Genomic DNA, 22,516 nt, shown 5'->3' with positions numbered 1-22,516 from the left:
AGGAAACTAAGACAGCCTTTGTGCTTAACAAAAATAAATTTTTGAAAAGAGAAAAAAGCCTGCTCTGTGTGATGCACTCTGACCCTAGCCCATCCCTTCCTCACATGAATAATTCTGACACTGTGGGAGTGAATCTTCCTTAGCCTGCTCTCAGGTCATTGTTTTGTTTTGTTTTGTTTTTGAGACAGAGTTTCACTCTTGCTGCCCAGGCTGGAGTGCAATGGCACAATCTTGGCTCACTGCAACCTCTGCCTCCTGGGTTCAAGCGATTCTCCTGACTCAGCTTCCCGAGTAGCTGGGATTACAGGCATGTGCCACCATGCCTGGCTAATTTTGTATTTTTAGGAGAGACGGGGTTTTTCTGTGTTGGTCAGGCTGGTCTCAAACTCCCGACCTCGGGCGATCCACCCGCTTTGGCCTCCCAAAGTGTTGGGATTACAGGCATGAGCCACCACGCCTGGCCAGGTCATTTTCTTTTTCAGTCTCTTCACTGAGGGCCTACAAAAAAGGGGTCTCAAGCACTCCCAAATCTATTACCAGACCACCCATGTGAAGTAACATTCCTCCCAGCCAATAGAAACTGATAGACCTGGTAGCAGGGGTAAGCATCTGAACCTTGGCATGTCGCTTTATTTAAGCCTTATGCCCAACAGGATCTGGATGTGCCCTTATAGAGATACCTGTCTTACCTCTAAAGTCAGGTAATACCAGCCATCAGAGAACCATGTCTCTGTGCCCTTCTGTAAATTATGCAATTTCAAAGTGAAGGCAGTGAATTCTTTTCTCAGCTTTAATCAGAAGTTAACGACATAGGTTCTCCAGTGCAACAGAAGTCCCTGGAGAATCCTTGTTGTAGGAATTATGTTGTAGGAATCCTTGTTGTAGGCCTTTAAAAAGGCCATTGAGAAACTACTGCCAGGTCCTACTTTGTGCAAAATACTATACCCTGTATGTTCTTTTGAAAATGCTAAGGACAACACTTGCGTGGGTTTTGTTTCTAGTTTAATTTCTTTGAACCTCATTGTTAGTTTTAGAGGATGTCCTTGGGAGGATCGCAAAGCAGTCTGGTGAGCTGGAGAGCCACGCAGATCGCCTGTATGACTCTATCTTGGCCTCTCTGGACACGCTCGCTGGCTGCACCCTTATCCCTGACAAAAAGCGCATGGTGGCAATGGAGCGCCCATGTGAAGGGGTTTAACCTGGTAAGTAGAGGAACTCAAGAAGAAAATTTGCCTACCAACCCTGCTGTAACAGTTGGCCACTACTTAGAAGCTTGTTAAGCCAAGAACTATTATTGAAACAAATGAGATACTGGAAGAAGACAGCCAATGTTACTAAAAAAAGAGTTGCTGGTCTTCCTGTGGTGATGGGAGGCTCACTGTGGTGCTTTCCATTACTGTTCACCCCTGCTGCCTGCTGAGGATGAGGGTGCCTCTGTGCTGCCATTCCTGTGGCACTTTCTTCACTATCAACCCTGCCATCCCAAGACAAGAGCAGCAAAACTTAGCTATATACCTACTTTATTTCTGCACAGGTACACTTTTCCAGTATGGGGCCATGACCTGGCCGCCCCTGTTCTGCAGGATCTTCTCCCCAGCTCATTTTGTACTCCAAGCATCTCTGACAGCACCAAGTGCCCAGAGAAACCCAGAGTTACTCATAACTTTGCACCACCACTCCCCTGCCCTGCACAAAGGGTCTCCACATATCTCCCATACCACTCCCTTCCAAGAAGGCTAGGGGGATGAAGGGGTTAAGACACCTTGGAGACTTAACAGGTAGTACAGCTTTCTTTTGCTCCCTTGAGAAAGTCAAACAGAATGACAGAAAAGGAGCTAGGAGAGCAAGGGTGGGTGTGTCCACCACAGAGTTGCTATTGCCAGTGCTTTTCATAATTCCGCAATTGGACTGTACTTTCTCTGAAACATCCTCTCCTACAACAAAATGTTTGTAGTGTTTAACTCGTAGATTTTCTAGGTGAGCACTATAGGTATGTTAAGAGCAGGGAGTCCCTGTATTTTTTAGCAGAGCAAGTGTGAGAAGTCATCTTGATTCTAAAATGAATGCAGGGGACTGCTGTTGTTTCTTCCTCTACAACATTATGCCTGTAACAAATGCTGCCTTTTCTCTTTCAGGCATCTTCTCAGGCAGAGATGCAACCTGTCGGCCAAACACTGGTTGGTGAGAAAAAAAACCTTCAAGAAGTCCTTGCCAGAGCCATTCAACACTGAAGTCAAGGGGGAAACCTTCAGTACACTAGCTTTAAAATGCCTTTCTCCTCCCTGAATGGAGGGCTGAGTTACTATTTTTATTTACAATGAATCCTTCCAAAATAAGGTTTTCCTTTTGGTGCTTCTCCACAAAGAGTAGTGTAGCTTTGCAATTTTTGATAAAATAAGACATGTTGCCTTCCCCTCTATCCCATTAAAAAAGAGCAGATAAAGCTCAAACTATTCCACCTGGTAAGGTCATTTACCAAGGGCTGGTAGGAGGTTCCGAATACTCCATAGTCTCAGGCACGCAAGAGGACCTGAGAGACTGAAAAAAGTGAATGGCTGGCCAGAAACCTTGGGTCTTTTCATAAAAGGAAATTTGGGCTTGTCAATCCCTCTTTGAAGATTTAGGTAGAAGAGATTTTTAACCCTTTGTTTGCAAAATAAAAAGGGTTAAATGAAGCACCTCTACAGATTACTTTGAGAGATTATGACACCTTTTGCCATCTTCAGGGCTTACATCTTTACTTTCTTGGCTAACCAGTTTCTTAGAAGAAAATGTGTCAGGGACTTGGGGATCTGCAGTCGTACTTTAGCATGGCTGTGGAGCTAATTATCAAGCTTAAAGGGTACCTTTGGGAGGACTCCTCCTTTCACTCCTAGTCTCCCTTGGAAGAGCAGTCCAGGCTCAGGGAAGGGAATGGATGGGATGACACAGTAAGTACAGAAACTGAAGCTGTCAATAGTGAAGGAAAAAGGGGAATTCTTTGTTGCTTTGGCATTGACACGTAAGTACTTTGATAGAAGAAAAAAAAAAAAACTATGGATCAACCATTCAAAGCATCAATTCTATAATTTTTTGAAGCAAGATGATCAGTTATTGCTGGTAACTGCAGATTCTACAGAAAAGCACTTTTAAAGTTCTGTTGGGCAATGAATGAACCTGGAAGGAGGAAAGCACAGTAACAATGGAAACTAAAGTCCTATTATTGTGACCTTTCTGCTTCCGAATCTCTGAGACTTTATAGTCACTGGAAAATAGCCATTAAATTCTTTAAAGATTAGCTCTTCAACAGTAGCTACACATAAAATGCAGTATTTCAAGTGCCTGATGCTGCTGTGGTATGCTTTATCATAATGCTTAACGGCATGATCAAAATTAAAATGTCTTCTGAGTTTGCCATATTAATCTTAGTTCCATACACAGACTTTAAAAGAGAAAAATCACTCTAGCAAATAATTGTCAATTATAAACCTATATGTAAAAATTCTTGAAAACCTAGAATTGGTTAAAAAGGTAGAGATGTCTGACGGCCTCTTCTTAAATTGAAATATTTTACCTTCTCTTAGATGTATATTTGTAAGTAGGAACATGCTCTTCCATTGAGTATGTTACTGAATAGCCCTTAGGAAATTAAACCCATTTATTTACTAATATTTGACAGGTATGGAAGTGTATTATCATAAAAGTTGGAGATGAAAACCCTAAAGAAACAAACTGGCCAATATTATACTAATTGAATGCAGAATGTGGCATTCTGTTCGCATTCAACCAGTAATCAGCTTCAACTGACCAGAAGTTTCACAGAATGTTACACAATACCCTGTTTCCCAAGAAAGTGCTACCTTACCTAGAGATGATCTAAGATATTTTTGTTCATCCTCTGAATAAGGTGTGACTAAGCGGTGCTAACTCCCTGGACCTGGCTGTGAATGCTGCTGAAGAATATCAACACAACTGTTAATTATACCCCGCCCTGCTTTAAGTTTAAAGACTTCCCTTAAAACTCAAGCTGAAATTGTTTCAACCTAGTAAGATGCTGCCAGCAGCATTTCTATGAGCAAACATGGCCAAGTTAGAGTCAAGTAGCTGAGCTTGCTAATGGCACTGTGGTGCCACACTGGAATAACTTAGTAGTCCCTTAAAATTAATGGAAGTTGAATCCACAGGGAAGTGATGATACTCAAAGCTGGATCAGCAGTTTCAAGATCTGGGTTCTTGGAGATCGATGGGTAAGCTCAGCAAATGGAAGACGATGTCAATACAGGGCTATTGTGAAGCTCAGGTGGGAATGGAACACGAAGGTTTGATGTAAGATATGCTGGAAAGGCAAGATATAGGCTAAGGGAAATTCAATCCAGGGTGAAAGAATAGGAAATTACTGCTCGGACCACAATGACTGTCATTCTGAAAGGATTTCACAGAGTGTGCAGCTGCTTAGATTTAAGAACACTCTTCACTATGTAAACTAATTTACGGCAGCACCTTATATTTAGAACAAGTGATAATTCCCTTTACTAAGTGAACAGATTATTAAAGCCCATAGCAGCCTTGAACCGTTTGTACTTGAAAATGTGGGTATAAAGGGGAATATATTTTTTCCAGAACCGCATTTATTGGCATATACATAGAAGCAGATCTTGCGGCATGCTGAAATTTGTTGTAAATCCCAATCTTTACTGCCATGGGGAAAAGAACGCTGGAATTTTCTAAACTTAAGTCTGTAAATATGCTCATCTTAAGTTCATGTAATGTTTCCGCTAACTCACCAAGAATAAGCTGACGATTTAAACAACTTTTACTGTGTAAAACTGAAGTGCACGGCATGGCATCACAATATCTTGACATTTGTTTTGTGTCATTTTGCTACTTTAGAAAATAGTTTCTGAACTCTTTCCCCCTTTATACTGTATTAAGGCAGAAACAAAACTTTTGAAGCATTAAAGATCTTCACCAAAATAACTATTGGTAACTTCAGGAATTTGTCGGTTGCCTTATGTGAGGATGAATAGATCCACCAAGCACGCCTATAATACAAAGTAAACTATGATTTTTATTGTGAAATTTTCATAGATGGAAAATTGAATATTTATTCTGTCCATTTCATTTTACAATTATCTTACCACTTATTTTTGTACCATGTATTTCAATTGCCTGTTTAGTGAAAAATAAAAATTAAAAAAACTATTAATTCTTGGCTTGTGTTTAGCTTAAATTTTATCATTAAATTAAGGAGCCCACAACAAAATATGTTGCCAGCAGCCATATGCCAAGTCCCTGTGTGAAGAATGTTTTGGCTGCTATTTCAACCTAAGGAAACAACCTTTGACCTCAATCACCTTAAAATGCCAGTGTGGGTAGATTTTTTATTCCTCACAATTAAAAAACAAACAAACAAAAAAAACCCTAGGATCTTGAAGGTCCTATTTCAGAAAATCTTCACACATGCAAAATATCACCAAAATAAATACATTTCCCTCAATTATTACCACCCAGTATTCATGTTTTAATTTTTAGGGATATAATTTCTACAATTAGAGGAATCAAATTTCCTGCTTCCTATTTTAATGCTTAAACCCTCCTCCAACACCAAGTTAAGCAACTGTGGAGGATAAAATAGTTGAATCTGACTGAAAGCATGGAAGAAAAACATTAGCACACATTAGTCTGATCATTTGCCAATTAGGAAAGGTGCTGCTTTCTACCTCTACCACAGATGCATTTATGAAATGTTGATCAATGAAGCCATTTCAAATGCCTTTAGAGAAGGATCAGAGATAATGGGCTAGATAGCGTATATTCTAAACTTGTTTTCCATATAGTTTGAGCTCCCTGAACCACTGAAGTTGGTTAAATCCCTACACAGCACAGAAGCCTCTCTAGGTCATGTTATTGGGCCTGTTACCTAGAAAGCAAATACTGGATGCTGCTCTAAGATAGGTCTAGAATACCTTAGTTTGCATTGTGCACACACAAATGGCTGTGTTGAATATAATGCAAGGCTCTATTTCCCTTTAACCGTAAGAATTAAAACAATACTTATCACCATACAGTTTGATATTACTTCCAATAAGTACAATATTTATTAAACATATCTTCAGTTGTTTTGTTACATAGTGTGCAACAAATTACAATATTCTGCAGCCACAAATTATATGCAGAGTATGAAGAAACTATTAATCAGATAGTGTAATCTTTCCATTTATAACTCTACAAGGAAGAACTAGCAAATCAGATCTTACATATAACATCTCACTAAACTTTATGCATGGAAAGTGACAGACACTGCTTGTGCTGTTTGATACAAAATGGCTGAACTTCATCTTCAGAAGACTAAACCTGACATCTAAACATGCCAATATAAACATCAAAACAAAATATATTCTAACCAACCACGGGAAACAGTCTGGTATCAGGAAAGCAACAAGGATTACACACATTATTTTATAAACCAGCACACAAAGGTTTAAAACAGTTCTGAAAATGAAGTTAGCTGTCTTGAGTCAAGGGAATAAAAAAAAAGTCAGTATTGACCATTTACAATCTCTGACCTTTGTGGAGACGGTAAGAATCTGTTGTAGTGCAGCTACATACAGTACAATTCAGGCAATTTTGTTTTTTCACTTGGGTTCAGATTGCAAATTCATTGCTGTGAGAAAAGGACGGAGGCAAATTTTAGCAGCAACCTCCACCTGACTGCTTGACCGGAGTGCTCTGAATTTTAACATTGGACTTCTCAGCACCACCAGCTGTTGCTCCGGGACCCATTCGCTTTTTAATCTCAGCTGCCATCGTCATGAAAGACTGTTCTACATTCGTTGCATTCTTAGCACTGGTTTCCAAAAACGGAATTCCAAGGGAATCAGCAAATTCCTAAGAGAATAATGAGGCACAATTAACACTGAAAAATCTTTTTCACTACTTCTTAGTGCATTTCTACCATCCATAATGGAGCATGAGGAACTAGGAAGTTCATTGGATCCAAACAGATGTTACACGAATTGTCATTGTCAGAGTACTCTAGTGCACATATTTTTAAAAGTTAAGGTGGCTGTGGCCTTAGTATTACTGCAGAACCCATACATAATTCAACACCTTCAAATTCAGTATGAAAATTAAACTTTAAACATACCTTTGCTGTTGTGTAGTCTACTACTTTCTTTGTGGTCAGATCACATTTGTTCCCTACCAACAATTTGTTGACATTTTCACTGGCATAACGATCTATTTCCTGCAGCCACTGTTTAACATTATTGAAGGACTCCTAAAAAGACATTTGAAAGTTTGATAATATGGTTCTGGAATAAATGGAAACAACCTTCCTGACCTAACAGACAAATAACAAAGAGCTAGTGAGACAACTCTAATTACAAAATAACCACTGCTAAGGAGTGAAGGGATTTTTTTTTTTTGAGACAGGGTCTTGCTCTGTCACCTAGGCCGGGGCGCAGTGGCACAATCACAACTCAATGCACCCTCGACCTCCCAAGCTCAAGCCATCCTCCCGCTTCAGCCTCTGGGATAGCTGGGACTACAGGCACATGCCACCACACCTGGCTATTTTTTTTGGATTTTTTGTATAGATGGGGTTTCACTATGTTGCCCAGGCTGGTCTCAAACTCCTGAGCTCAAACAATCGGCCCACCTTGGCCTCAAAAATGCTGAGTTTACAGGTGTTAGCCACTGTGGCTGGCCGTAAACAGATATATTAAAATGACTGTAAACATCTAAATGATGACAAACTAGAATTTACAGGCTTAACGATGAAAATACCTTATTTGAAAGGGAAATACAGCTTAATATTAAACTGCAACTCAGGCAAACCCAACTGCTTTGGAATATGCAATTTAAATGTACTACAAAACCTGGTTTTGAAATTTGATAATTTTTTTGTTTTTTTGGAGACAAAGTCTTGTTCTGTCATCCAGGCTGGAGTACAATGGCACAATCTCGGCTCACTGCAACCTCTGCCTCCTGGGCTCAAGTGATTCTCCTGTCTCAGCCTCCCAAGTGACTGCTAGGATTACAGACACGCACCCCCACGCCTGGCTAATTTTTTGTTGTTGTTTGTTTTTGTTTATCGTTTTTTTTTTTTTTTGAGACGGAGTCTCGCTCTGTTACCCAGGCTGGAGTGCAGTGGCCGGATCTCAGCTCACTGCAAGCTCCGCCTCCTAGGTTTACGCCATTCTCCTGCCTCAGCCTCCCCAGTAGCTGGGATTACAGGTGCCCGCCACCTCGCCCGGCTAGGTTTTTTTGTATTTTTTAGTAGAGACGGGGTTTCACCGTGTTAGCCAGGATGGTCTCAATCTCCTGACCTCATGATCCGCCCGTCTCAGCCTCCCAAAGTGCTGGGATTACAGGCTTGAGCCACCGCGCCGGGCCTAATTTTTGTATTTTTAGTAGCGATGGGTTTTTGCCATGTTGGCCAGCCTGGTCTCTAACTCCTGACCTCAGGGGATCCACCCGCCTTGGCCTCCCAAAGTACGGGGATTACAGGCGTGAGCCACTGCACCCGGCTTGAAATTTGATAAAATTTTGGCTTATGAATAAGATGACCTACTGTTACTACTAGACATGTCAAAATGTTATTAAATATACTCATTTTCTTATCCACAGTCATATTTAGAGGAGGAAAGTTTTCATTTAAAAGTATTTCACAGCAATATGACTAGAGATTTTTTTTAAACTAGTATCATTTTTTTTCTCTTGCAGATATCACCCACCCAGCACTTCTAATGGCACTGAATCAAAATGTTTACATGTAAGTTATCTCCTAATTAGCTATGATTTCATATTAGAGGTGAGATTTAACATTTGCCAAAAGAAAAACAATTCCAATTTTGAATGTTTCTCTTCTGTCCTTTGATAGAAAGGACAGTTTCTGATTAAAAATAATCATAACAAAAAAACAGTTACGGCCCCTGGACCACATGCTTCACACTGTCCCACATTGTTCCCTCCATCGCCCTGCCCTCTCTCACAGCTGATCTTCAGATACTCATTCTCATACTAAGATCCTCCTACAGCTTATCGTATTCAAATCCTTTTTTTCTGAACCACATCCTCCACAGGCAGAGACCCCCAAATCCCACTTCTGACAATTCTGATGGACAAGTTCTAATTACCAGGCCATATTCCTGTTAACAACACCAAGAACACAATATGAGCCAAGCAACTCCCGATTCCCTACAAACTCTTGCCTATATGTTAGAGTCTTGGCTATTTGATCAGTTATTTAGTTGATAATAAATACAACCAGAATCCCTTGAAAGCAAATGTAAAACTTATTACTAATGTTCTATTTATTACAGGAAAACAAATGTCTTTTAAGTGATTCACATTTATATTTGAGAGTGGACAAAGTTTTCTGCCATAAAATTAACACTGATGGGTTATATGCGAAGTAGTAAATGAATGAATCTTACATTAATCGAATAATGACTTCCTACTTGGTCACTGTAACACAATCTCCTCTTGGAACTTACCTGATCTGTCACATCATACACAACTATGATGCCATGGGCTCCTCTGTAATAACTGGAGGTGATTGTTCGAAATCTTTCCTGGCCTGCTGTGTCCCACTATTACAAAACAATCAAGAAATCCAAACAATTCCATTAAAATAAAGTTGAGGAAAAGTGGGGGGGGGGGGGGAATAGTTTAGTTTTCATAACTATGGAGATTATCAGGATGTGATATAGAAACATTAGTCCTCAACTCATACCACTAAATTGCACAGTAATAAGTACCTGAAAGTCCAGAAAAGAAGGTAGTACCTACAACTGAGCTTACGATAATACTAAAATTACAAGCTGTTGAGAGCAGGAAGTATGTCATACTTTTCACATTCCCTACCGCCTTTAGCACCGTGTTTAGGAATGTCACTGGCCTAAAGCCCTTGAACACAGAACTCTTCCATGTAAGACAAACTCACTTGCTTGCACATTTTACCATGATAAAATTAGCACTGGAGGGACCTAATTTAAGTAACTACCAGTCAAGACAGAACTTTAATTATCCCAAGCAGGTGTCTTTTTCTTCCCCCTCTCAAGCAGGGTCTCAGATCTGTCATCCAGGCTGAGTGCAGTGGCATGATCATGGCTCACTGCAGCCTCAACCTCCCCAGCTCAAGCAATCCTCCCACCTGAGCCTCCTGAGGAGCTGGGACTATAGGCACATGACACCACACTCAGCTAATTTTTTCTTTTTTGTAGAGACGGAGTTTTGCTATATTGCCCAGGCTGGTCTCAAATTCCTGGACTCAAGCAATTCTCCTGACTCATTCTCCCAAAGTGCTGGCATTACTGGCACGAGCCACCATGCCTGGCCAGGTGTTGTCTTCATCCTAGAGAAAACAATGTAAGGAAGATGATTCCAAACACTTTTATAAAATGTATTTTAAGAGCAACTTAACTGCATTTCAACTAGTTAGGCTCAAATTCCAAAAACAAATGCTAACATTATTGCATTATAGTTCTGGGTTTAAAAAAACTGTTGGGGTCGAGCGCGGTGGCTCAAGCCTGTAATCCCAGCACTTTGGGAGGCCGAGACAGGCGAATCACGAGGTCAGGAGACTTAGACCATCCTAGCTAACACGGTGAAACCCCATCTCTACTAAAAAACACAAAAAACTAGCCAGGCGAGGTGGCGGGCACCTATAGTCCCAGCTACTCAGGAGGCTGAGGCAGGAGAATGGCTTAAACCCGGGAGGCGGAGCTTGCAGTGAGCTGAGATCTGGCCACTGCACTCCAGCCTGGGTGACAGAGCAAGCCTCTGTCTCAAAAAAAAAGAGAAAACTGTTAGCCAGGTGCAGTGGCTCATGCCTGTAATCCCAGCACTTTGGGAGGCCAAAGCAGGAGGATCGTTTGAGGCCAGAAGTTGGAAACCAACCTATGCAACACAGCAAGACCCTGTCTCAACTAAATTTAAAAAATTAGTTGCGCAAGGTGGTGCACACCTGTAGTTGCAGCTATTCAGGAGGACTGCTTAAGCCCAGGAGTTTGTGGTTACAGTGAGCTATTATTTTGCCACTGCGCTCCAACCTAGGGGACAGAGGAAGACCCTATCTCTTAAAAAACAAAACAAAAAAAGTTAAAAATATCTAGACACAAACTCAATTTTTAGATGTAAAAGGCTTTGGTTTGTTTTTTGTTTGTTTTTGTTTTTTGTTTTTTTTTGAGACAGAGTCTCGCTCTGTCTCCCAGGCTAGAGTGCAATGGCGTGATCTTGGCTCACTACAACATCCGCCTCCCAGGTTTAAGTGATTCTCCTGCCTCAGCCTCCCGAACAGCTGGGATTACAGGCACCCACCACTACGCCCGGCTAATTTTTATATTTTTAGTAGAGATGGGGTTTCCCCATGTTGGCCAGGCTGGTCTCAAACTCCAGACCTCATGTGATCCACCTGCCTTGACCTCCCAAAGTGTTGGGATTACAGTCATGAGCCACCCTGCCCAGACAAAGCCTTGGTTTTAACAAGGGGAATGATCGTGGACTGAGCCTCACTAAGGTTTTAAATGACAAAACTTAAAAAAAAAAAAAGTTCACTAGTATTCAGTGAAATCGCTTTCTTTTCCTGACCCAGCCAACATGGAGCTAAAAACAAGTTGCAATTTTGGGTAAACTGGAAGATGAGCTGGGTATTAAGGAATTAATGTCGGTTCTATTTGATGTGGTAACAAAATAGAGATGCATACTGAAGCATTTTGGAGTAAAATATCAAATGTCTATAATATACTCTACTACTAGAATAAGACAAATAGTATGTCAATAATTGTTAATCTAAAAAAGCAAATAAACAAAAATACAAATCACCACAGCTTTATTTCCTTTTCTGTCCAAATTACTAAGCCTTGGGAGCTCAGAAGACTAGTTAGACAGTAATCAATAAAGAGGCTCAAGGCCAGGCACGGTGGCTCACACCTGTAATCTCAGCACTTCGGGAGGCCAAGGCAGGCAGATCACTTGAGCTCAGGAATTTGAGACCAGCCTGGGCACTGCTGGTCTCATGACATGGCGAAACCTCGTCTCTTACTAGAAAACCCAAAAATTAGCCAGGTATGGTGGTGTGTGCCTGTGGTCACAGCTACTTGGGAGGCTGAGGCAGGAGAATCACTTGAGCCCAGGAGGCAGAGGTTGCAGTGAGCTGAGATCATGCCACTGCACTCTGGGCAACAGAGACAGACGCTGTCTCAATAAAAGAAGAAAAAAAGAGGCTCAAAGTCTTTCAGTGTATCCTTGGAGGAAGCATGAACTCTAGAATCAAGCTACCCTGACTTCAAAACATCAAATCTAGGTTCCTGGTTATTTAATATTAGGGAGAGTCACCTAACAGTTTCTTCATCTGTAAATGCTAGATAGTATTCACCTTGTACAACAGCTGAAGGGGTTTAAAATGAACTAATGTTTGTAAAATGTGCCTGACTATAGAAGCTGCTCAATAAAATAATTTCCTTTTCTTTCTTGCTCACCAACCCCTTCCACAAAGATAGAAGGAAAAATTGTTGTTTTTTGACTGAAAGTCAACAAGAAGTGATAGCTGACTAAAGTAAGCAATAGCATCCAAAAAGTAAAATTTCCTTTTTTTTTTTTTTTAAATGGAGGTATTGCTATGTTGCCCAGGCAGATCTTGAACTCCTAGGCTCAAGTGTTCCTCCTGCCTCAGCCTCCTAAGTAACTGGGACTACAGGCACTGATACAGTTTGGCTCTGTGTCCCCACCCAAATCTCATCTCAAGTTATAATCCCCACTTGTTGACTGAGGGAAGTGATTGGATTATGGCGACGGTTTCCCCCATTCAAGTGATAGTGAATGAATTCTCACAAGATCTGATGGTCTCAAAAGGGGCTGAAGTACCCTTCGCTTCCTTCACACACTCTCTCGCCTCCTGCCATGTAAGACGTGCCTGCTTCCCTTTCTGCCATGGTAAGTTTCCTGAGGCCTCCCCAGCCATGCAGAACTGAGTCAATTAAACCTTTTTTTTAATAAATCACAGAGTTTTGGTCAGTTCCTTGTGGCAGTGTGAGAACAGAATAATACATGCACCACGCCTGGCAGAAAGAGTAAAATTTCTGATGTTTCCTTGCTACTCTGAAAACTTTCCTGACTCTAAATCCTAACAGTACTAACAGTACTTTCCTTCATATATAATTCTCATTACCCCTCATAATCAGAGTAACTTTTTCCCATGTTCGTCTCTCCCACTGTCTGCCTCCTAATGGGCTATGTTTTATTCACGTCTGTAACCTCCAAGTGCCTAGTGGAATGTAGACCTTTTCATAAAGCCTATTGAATGAACAATCACAGAAAGAGGCTTTCCATGGTGTACAACTGGACTCAGTACCTGCCCTACCTTGCTGAATGTTTTGTAATCTAACAAAACTCAGTTAAAGACCCAGATGTCACACCTGAACAGGAAAAGCTGAAAGGAAAAGATAATTAAAATATAAATCAACAGAATCAAGATTTTGAAAAGATCTAGAAAACTTGAAGGATTACTGAAGCCAAGCAAGAGGAAAAGATAGGATTAAAAGTAAAATCTTGTGTTTAGATTTTTGGTTTTTTTTTTTTTTTTTTTTTTTTTGAGATGGAGTCTCGCTCTGTCGCCAGGCTGGAGTGCAATGGCACGATCTTGGCTCACTGCAATCTCCGCCTCCCGGGTTCAAGCGATTCCCCTGACATAGCCTCCCGAGTAGCTGAGATTACAGGCACGAACCACCATGCCCAGCTAATTTTTTTGTATTTTTAGTAGAGACGGGGCTTCACTATGTTGGCCAGGTGGGTAATGAACTCCTGACCCCGTGATCTGCGCGCCTCGTCCTCCCAAAGAGCTGGGATTATAGGCATGAGCCACCGCGCCTGGCCTGTTTAGATTTTTAAAACACCAGTCACAGAAGTGTAAAGTAAGACCCTCTTTTTTTTTTTTTTGAAACAGGGTCTCGCTCTGTTGCCCAGGCTAGAGTGCAAATGGCACGACCTTGGCTCACTGCAACCTCCATTTCCAGGCTCAAGCAATCCTCCCACCTTAACCTCTTGAGTACCTTGGACTACAGGGACACACCACCATGCCTGGCTGAATTTTGTGTTTTTGGTAGAGACAGGATTTCGCCATGTTGCCCATACTGGTGTTGAACTCATGAACTCAAGTGATCTGCCTGCCTGAGCCTCCCAAAGTACTGGGATTACAGGGGTGAGCAACTGCACGCAGCCAAGACCCCTCTTTTAATTAAAAACAAGCAAATCAAAAACCTTAAGACCCAAACCAGAAATAATATGGCTACTGAAACAACAAATGGTTATGTCTTTGATTAATAATAAGAAAGGGCCATGAGCCTTTGAAGTTCAAGAGAGAAATTCACTCAGGCTCCAAATTAAGACAGGATTTACCTCATACTTGATTTAAGAAATCAAATTTAATAAAAGGCATTTATAAAATGTAAGAATAACCCAAACTGCACAAGGTTCTGAAAATATCATTACAGGAAAGAATGAGGAACTTCAGAGGTAGAAGAAAGGTGGTGATAAGATCAATCTGAAGGGCAGGCTTGCCAATAAAAGAGGAATTAATCTGATTCAGGCAGCTCCACAAGGCAGAGGAATAAGAAGAGACAGAAGTAAAAGGAAACAGGCTTAAGCTCAATATAAAGAATTAACATGTCTCTAAAAGAATCATGCAGTGAGCTGAGATAGTGCCACTGCACTCCAGCCTGGGAGACAAAGTGAGATTTTGTCTCAAAAAAAAAAAAAAAAAGGAATCGCTAGGAATAAATAATCAAAATAACTGGCAACTAGAGGTTTTGTGTTTTTTGTGTTTTTTTCCTGTATATTTTGCAGAGATTAGGTTTCGCCATGTTGCTCAGGCTGGTCTTAGACCTCCTGAGCTCAGGCAATCTGCCGACCTTGGCCTCCCAAAGTGCTAGAACTATAAGCGTGAACCACGACGCCTGGACAGCCACTGCGCCCAGCCTTATTTTGTTTTTGAGACAGGGTCTCACTCTGTCCTCAAAGCTGGGGTGCAATGGTGCAATCTTGCCTCACTGCAGTCTTCTGGGCTCAAACGTTCCTCCCACCGCAGTCTCCTGGGGAGTTAGGACTACAGGCATGGACCACCACACCTGGCTTTTTTTTTTTTTTTTTTGGTAGAGATGGAGTCTCTATGTTGATCAGGTTGGTCACAGGAGCTATGTTTACTCCTGGCCTCAAGTGACTCTCTGACCTAGCCCTCCCAAAGTGCTGGGATTACAGGTGTGAGCCAACATGCCTGGCCAAAGTTATATATAAAATGGAACTAGCTACTTTGAAAAAATGGTAAGCTTCTTAAAAATGTTCAAAAAGCCAGGCGTGGTGGCTCACGCCTATAATCCCAGCACTTTGGGAGGCCAAGATGGGTGGATCACTTGAGGTAAGGAGTTTGAGACCAGCCTGGCCAACATGGCAAAACCCCATCTCTATGAAAAATACAAAACTTATCCGAAAGCCGGGCACAGTGGCTCATGCCTGTAATTCCAGCACTTTGGGAAGCTGAGGCAGGCAGATCATGAGGTCAGGAGTTCGAGACCAGCCTAACCAACATGGTGAAACCCTGTCTCTACTAAAAATACAAAAAATTAGCAGGGCGTGGTGGCGCACACCTATAATCCCAGCTACTCAGGAGGCTGAGGCAAAAGAATCACTTGAACCTGGGAGAAGGAGGTTGCAGTGAGCCAAGATCACACCACTGCAGTCTAGCCTGGGTGACAGAGCGAGACTCCATCTAAAATTGTCCGGGCATGGTGGTACACACATGTAATCCCAGCTATTAGGGAGGCTGAGGCAGGAGAATCACTTGAACCCAGGAGGCGGAGGTTGCAGTGAGCTGAAATTGCGCCACTGCACTCCAGCCTGGGAGACAGAGCCATACTATATCTCAAAAAATAAAAAAACAAACACAAACAAACAAAATGTTCAAAATGAGGCCTTCAGGCATGGAAAAGAAATTCCTATTAAAGATGAAAGACAAAGAGTGTCCTGTAAGATCCCCTCCAGCCACAGGAAAGTAACAAAATATGAATGTTTCACACACAAATACACACCCAAATCTTATGAATGCCAATGATCACACATAATACAAGTATTCCATACCAGTACTTTAAAGTACAGTTTTGGGTAGATCTTTATGTACTCTTTATGGTGCCAAATAAAAAGTTGACAATGTACTTATATAGCGGGAAAAAATATGGAGGGTAATTTGTTCACTGAAAGTATTTCAAGCTATTTCTGAAAACAAAATCCTTGCAAGTCCTAATTTGACACATCAAGTGTATTTACTTATATCAATACCCACATCCACCTATCTTTTGTAACGTACCTTCTTTTCCTCATCAGAATCATATAAGGAAAAGAAGCAACTTAACCTATCAAACACCCATTTATCTGGGCATGTCATATCATAAGTAGTATCTATATACTGCCCAAAAGTTTACAAAGGGCTTTCACATGTATTGTCACATACATAAAGCTATTAGATTTGGTTCTCACAACTACCTTATAAATTAGTAAATCAGGTGTCATCCCACTCACTTTAGAAACGAAACTGGGTCTCAGGGTTTGGCCTTTTCCCCCAAGACACAAACCCATGATTCTCTATCAAGTAAACACGAGATCCAAGACAACAAATCTAAGTCTTCTGGCTCCTAATACAGGACTCCTTCCAGTTCCATGTGTCATCAATTCCATGAAAAGGGGCAGTCACTGGTTTCCTGTGTTTATACAGCCTACTTCTTGCTAATAGCCTACTCTGAAAACTACTGAGAGATTTATTTTTTAAAAGACCACAGATATGTTCACACTGACAGGACTCAGACCCATACTGAAGAGGCACAACTGAACTATTATACCTGCCTATATTTAATTGGGGGCTGGGGGTATAAAGATGGATAAGGGGGATAGGATGGCACAGACACACAAAATATTGAAGACAGAGCTTCGGTCACTTGGTTCTACCAGTAACTGTAGGCAAGTCATTAAATCTTTCAGCATTTATTTTTTTGAGCAGTAAAATGAACATGTTACAAAAACTAAGTTCCTTTCCAACAAAATTCTGTGTTTCTACAGAGTTGGTGCACACTATCTAATAAAAATACTTAAAACAGAACTACGTAAGTACTTCTCTTCAAATGAGCCACATATGAAGAATCTCTTCCTAGGGTTCCTTTAATGTTCATGCACTTAGCACAGTAAAAGACAAACAAAAATGGTCTGTAACATTTGCACTGTAGGACAAGGTAAACTTGAACTTAGATTTCCACTGATAAAAGATGAGGACCAAGTTTGACTTAAAACATGAGTTTCTCTGCTTCATGAACAGAAAATTCAGTGAGGCTTAAGTAATCTTGAAAACATTATTTTTAATCTAAATAATTCTTATTCTACTATTCTATCTTAAGTACATGATTCTTAAGACATTTTACATTCAATTGTTCGCATATTAAATATGCACAAAATAATACATTACAAATTTGCCAAAATAAATTCCAAAAAAATTACTAGCCAAAAGTCACTTACTATTTGAAGCTTGATTGTTTTCCCGTCTAACTCTATAGTTCTTATTTTGAAATCCACACCAATTGTGCTGATGTAGCTTTCTGTATATGTATCATCCTGAAGGGGGAAATAATTAACAATTAAATGTATTGTTCAGTGGAGCAGATGCAAATCTAAGTGAAAAAAAAAAAAACTGTTGTTCAAGAGTAAATTAAAAAAATCATGTTTACTTTTATCTACAGTCCAAGTTTATGAATGAAATGTATAAAGTACAACATGCTGACAACAGTCACTCCATCCACTTACAGTACTTTCTTCATATTCTGATTACAAACCACTACTTAATTGTAGTTTCTTCTTTCCTTAAGATCTCTACAATAGCCATTCTTTATTTTTTCCAAACATCATCTCTTGCCAAATTCTTTACATACATCATATAGAAAAACATTTTATATTTTCAATGATTATGAATAATTTTTCTAATCACTAATCAGCAAAACTCTTGTGACCCACCTACCCAATTTATTCACCACAAAACAACAATCATTTCACTCCACTATTATGGACTTTTTCTTAGAAGTCAATCTTGCTTCCTAGTTAATGATTTTTTTTTTTTTTTTTTTTTTTTTTTTTTTTTTTTAGACATAATGCACATCACATAAAAGTCACCTTTCTGAAGTGGACAATTCAGTGGTTCTTATACATTCACAAGGTTGCGAGCTACAACCATGAATGCCAGGATATTTTCATCACTCCAGAAAGAACCCTGTACCCGCTCCAGAAAGAACCCGTCTTCACACCCTGGCAACCACTGATCTACTTTCTGTCTCTTTAGATTTGCCAATTTTGGACATTTTGTATAAATGGAATCATAAAATATCTGGCCCTCTGTGTCTGCCTTCCTTCATTTAGCAGAACATTTTCAAGGTTCATCCATGTTATACCATGTAACAGTACTTTATTACTTCATTCTTTTTTTTTTTTTTTTTGAGGCAGGGTGTTGCTCTGTTGCCCAGGCTGGAGTGCACTGTCATGATCTCAGCTCACTGCAACTTCTGTCTCCCAGGTTCAAGCGATCCTCATGACTCAGCCACCTGAGTAGTTGGGACTACAGGCATGCATCACCACACCTGCCTAATTTATGTATGTTTAGTAGAGATGGGGTTTGTGATGATGGTCAGGCTGGTCTCAAACTCCTGGCCTCAAGTGATCCCCCTGCCTCAGCCTCTCAAAGTGCTGGGATTACAGGTGTGAGCCACCATGCCTGGCCCATTTTATTGGCTGAATAATATTACATGTACAAATATACCACATTTTATCTATTCATAAATTGATTTGGGTTGTTTCCACTTTTTGGCTATTATGAATAATGCAGCTATGAACATTTGTGCACAAGCTTTCCTGTGAATGTATGTTTCCTGTCAATTTTTTAACCCAATGTTAAACTTTTAAAATTGTAACTGCTTCTCGCAAGTACTTGCCATGAAATTTTATTAAGAATGGAATAAAAATATTTCTTGTGAAAAGATATATGAATGAACAGACCAGGCTATCATGTGACCCACAAGGCACCACCTAAGAAGTATTCTGTCAACAAAGATGGACCTTAATCGAATCAAGTCTAATGAGAACAGCACTGCCAAACAGAACTTTCTGTACAATGGAAAGGTTCTATAAGCTGTGCTAGCCAATATGGCAGCCATTAGCCCTATGTGGCTTGTGAAACAAGAAACTAAATTTTTGATTGTTTTTCTATTATTTTTCCCCCTTAACGGGACAGGGTCTCGATGTCTCCCAAGCTACAGTACAATCACAGCTCACTGAAGCCTTGAACTCCTGCACTCAAGCAATCCTCCCACCTTGGCCTCCCAAAGTGCTGGGATTACAGGTGTAAGCCACCAAACTTTTTCAGTTTTAATTAATTTAAATTTAAATAGCTACAAAGAGCTAGTAGTCACTCTAAGGATAGTGCAGTTCTAGGTCTTCTAATTACAGAAAGAGGGATAAACGAATAAGCATAAGGACATCACAAGGAAGCAAAATAACAAATCAAAAATACTGGACAATCTACAGGACAAGTGCTCCAGTTTCTGCAAAAAGTCAATGGCATAAAAAAATATATAAATAAAGGCCAGGCGCGGTGCCTCACGCCTGTAATCCCAGCACTTTGGGAGACCAAGGCGGGCGGATCACAAGGTCAGGAGATCGAGACCATCCTGGCTAACATGGTAAAACCCCATCTCTACTAAAAATACAAAAAATTAGCCAAGGCCGGGCGCGGTGGCTCAAGCCTGTAATCCCAGCACTTTGGGAGGCCGAGACGGGCGGATCACGAGGTCAGGAGATCGAGACCATCCTGGCTAATACGCTGAAACCCCGTCTCTACTAAAAAATACAAAAAAACTAGCCGGGCGACGAGGCGGGCGCCTGTAGTCCCAGCTACTCGGGAGGCTGAGACAGGAGAATGGCGTGAACCCGGGAGGCGGAGCTTGCAGTGAGCTGAGAGCCGGCCACAGCACTCCAGCCTGGGCCGCAGAGCAAAACTCCGTCTCAAAAAAAAAAAAAAAAAAAAAAAAAAAATTAGCCAGGTGTGGTGACAGGCGACTATAGGCCCAGCTACTTGGGAGCCTGAGGCAGAACGGCATGAACCCGGGAGGCGGAGCTTGCAGTGAGCTGAAATCACACCACTGCACTCCAGCCTGGGTGACAGAGCGAGACTTCATCTCCAAAAATATATATATATATATATTTATATATGTATATATATATGGTAAGTTATAAAACTCTAGATTAAAAGACTAACCAACAAAACAACCAATGGAAAATGTATTTTATAGGTTGATAATGGCAATGTCATTTTACAGAAAACATTTTTAGAAATATGGGCGGGGCATGGTGGCTCACGCCTGTAATACCAGCACTTTGGGAGGCTGAGGTGAGTGGATCACAAGGACAGGAGTTCGACATCAGCCTGGCCAAGATGGTGAAACCCCATCTCTACTAAAAATACAAAAAATGAGCTGGGTGTGGTGGCGGGTGCCTGTAATCCCAGCTACTCAGGAGGCTGAGGCAGGAGAATCACTTGAACCCAGGAGATGGAGGTTGCAGTGAGCCGAGATCGTGCCACTGTACTCCAACCTGGACGACAGAACTAGACTCCATCTCAAAAAAAAAAAGAAATACTGAATTCTTATAAATCCCTAAATGACCTTAACTCCCATGCCTCTGAGCCGTTACTATTCCTTCTGCCCAAAAGCCTCAGTTATCTCTTTCTGCATAACCCTACTTACTCCCCAGCACCAACGTCATATGGCATTTATTCATCTGATTTTGAGCTCAGCCAATACTGAGTGCCCAATTTCTTCAACTCCTCAGCCAATAGATTCTTCCCTCTGTGCCCCCAAAACTTATTGCACATTTCTTTATTATAGTCCTCACCACAACTGTCTCTATTAATATTTTGAGGATATAGGGATCAGCATTTAAAAAATACTTTCCAGGTATCCTACTATGTAGGCAGTACCGGAAAACCTCTGACTTCAAGCAATGGGCATCCCAGACAGGGTTTTCCTTGAAGCACAAACACCTCAGGCTATAGCTAGATTCTTCCCACCTACTGAGTGTTGCTTAAGAATTATTCTTTATTTTAATATTTGCCAATTTAATAAAAATTAAATGATACCTAATTTTAACTTAAAGTCCTTTAATTACAAACAAAATTGAGCTTTTTTTTCATGTTTATTGGCAATTTGTGTTACTTCTTTTTTTTTTTTTTTGAGACAGAGTTTCGCTCTTGTTGCCCAGGCTGGAGTGCAATGGTGCAATCTCAGCTCACCACAACCTCCGCCTCCCGGGTTCAAGCAATTCTCCTGCCTCAGCCTCCAGAGTAGCTGGGATTACAGGCATACGCCACCACACCCGGCCAATTTTGTATTTTTAGTAGACACGGGGTTTCTCCATGTTGGTCAGGCTGGTCTCGAACTCCTGACCTCAGGTGATCCACCAGCCTCAGCCTCCCAAAATGCTGGGATTACAGGCATGAGCCACCGCACCCAACTGGCAATTTGTATTACTTCTTTTTTCAACTGACTGCTGATGTATTTGCCACTACTTCCATTAGGACAAATATTCTTTTCTTATTGATGTGCAAATGTGCTTTACATATTGAGAATACCAATCTTCATATATATTTATTTGCTAGTGCCATCAGTTTTCTAACATTTTTGTGCCCACAACAAATTAATTTTAATACAATCAAATGTAGCAGTGATTTCTTTCTTTGATTTTTTCTTATTTTAGAAAATACCTTCACACACCAAGATTAAAGAGCCACCTATGTTTTATTCTAGTACTTCATGGTTTTATTTTTAACTGTTATATAAAAAGAATTATACATTATTTAACATTTTTTAAATAACCTTCATTAATATCGGCACTCATCAGAAAAGTCATATGTATTTAGGATACTGTCAAGCGGTAAACTGTTAAGTTTTTTTAAATTCTAATTTTCCATTGTAAACTTAAATTTTATTTCAGCCAACAAATGCTTGCAGCTACTTCCCTTGAAATGACTATCACAGTTCATCTGAGAAAATATGTCAAACAGCCAATTCTGTACAATTCTAATCTAATTTGTCTGTTAGCTGTTCTTTCAAGTTAAAAAAAAAAAAAAGGCCGGGCGCGGTGGCTCAAGCCTGTAATCCCAGCACTTTGGGAGGCCGAGAGGGGCGGATCACGAGGTCAGGAGATCAAGACCATCCTGGCTAACATGGTGAAACCCCGTCTCTACTAAAAAATACAAAAAACTAGCCGGGCGAGGTGGCGGGCGCCTGTAGTCCCAGCTACTCGGGAGGCTGAGGCAGGAGAATGGCATATAAACCCGGGAGGCGGAGCTTGCGATGAGCTGAGATCCGGCCACTGCACTCCAGCCCAGCCCGGGTGTGGTGGCTCACGCCTGTAATCCCAGCACTTTGGGAGGCTGAGGCAGTCAGATCACCTGAGG

At 40.9% G+C, this 22,516-nt stretch overlaps 2 protein-coding genes across 4 annotated transcripts in view; one reads left to right on the top strand and one right to left on the bottom strand.

Moving 5' to 3' along the window:
• CEP68 (centrosomal protein 68) overlaps positions 1-5,169 on the top strand; it is a 30,508-nt gene extending 25,339 nt beyond the window's left edge. For all 3 annotated transcript variants that reach the window (XM_010355826.2, XM_010355824.2, XM_010355825.2), the window contains exons 6-7: positions 1,029-1,202; positions 2,136-5,169. In XM_010355826.2, the coding sequence (XP_010354128.1) occupies positions 1,029-1,198 (170 nt within the window). In that variant the 3' untranslated portion in view covers positions 1,199-1,202; positions 2,136-5,169. The remainder of the gene's footprint in view (positions 1-1,028; positions 1,203-2,135) is intronic.
• RAB1A (RAB1A, member RAS oncogene family) overlaps positions 5,028-22,516 on the bottom strand; it is a 49,146-nt gene continuing 31,657 nt past the window's right edge. Inside the window, exons 3-6 of the mRNA XM_030921285.1 lie at positions 17,536-17,631; positions 9,480-9,575; positions 7,127-7,258; positions 5,028-6,867 (exon numbers count right to left, since the gene is read on the bottom strand). Of these exons, the coding sequence (XP_030777145.1) occupies positions 6,670-6,867; positions 7,127-7,258; positions 9,480-9,575; positions 17,536-17,631 (522 nt within the window). The 3' untranslated portion in view covers positions 5,028-6,669. The remainder of the gene's footprint in view (positions 6,868-7,126; positions 7,259-9,479; positions 9,576-17,535; positions 17,632-22,516) is intronic.

Source organism: Rhinopithecus roxellana, chromosome 17 (assembly GCF_007565055.1).
Source record: "Rhinopithecus roxellana isolate Shanxi Qingling chromosome 17, ASM756505v1, whole genome shotgun sequence".
Lineage (NCBI taxonomy): Eukaryota > Metazoa > Chordata > Mammalia > Primates > Cercopithecidae > Rhinopithecus > Rhinopithecus roxellana.
The sequence above is the reverse complement of the archived record's forward strand: the minus strand, read 5'-3'. Positions and strand labels throughout refer to the sequence as shown.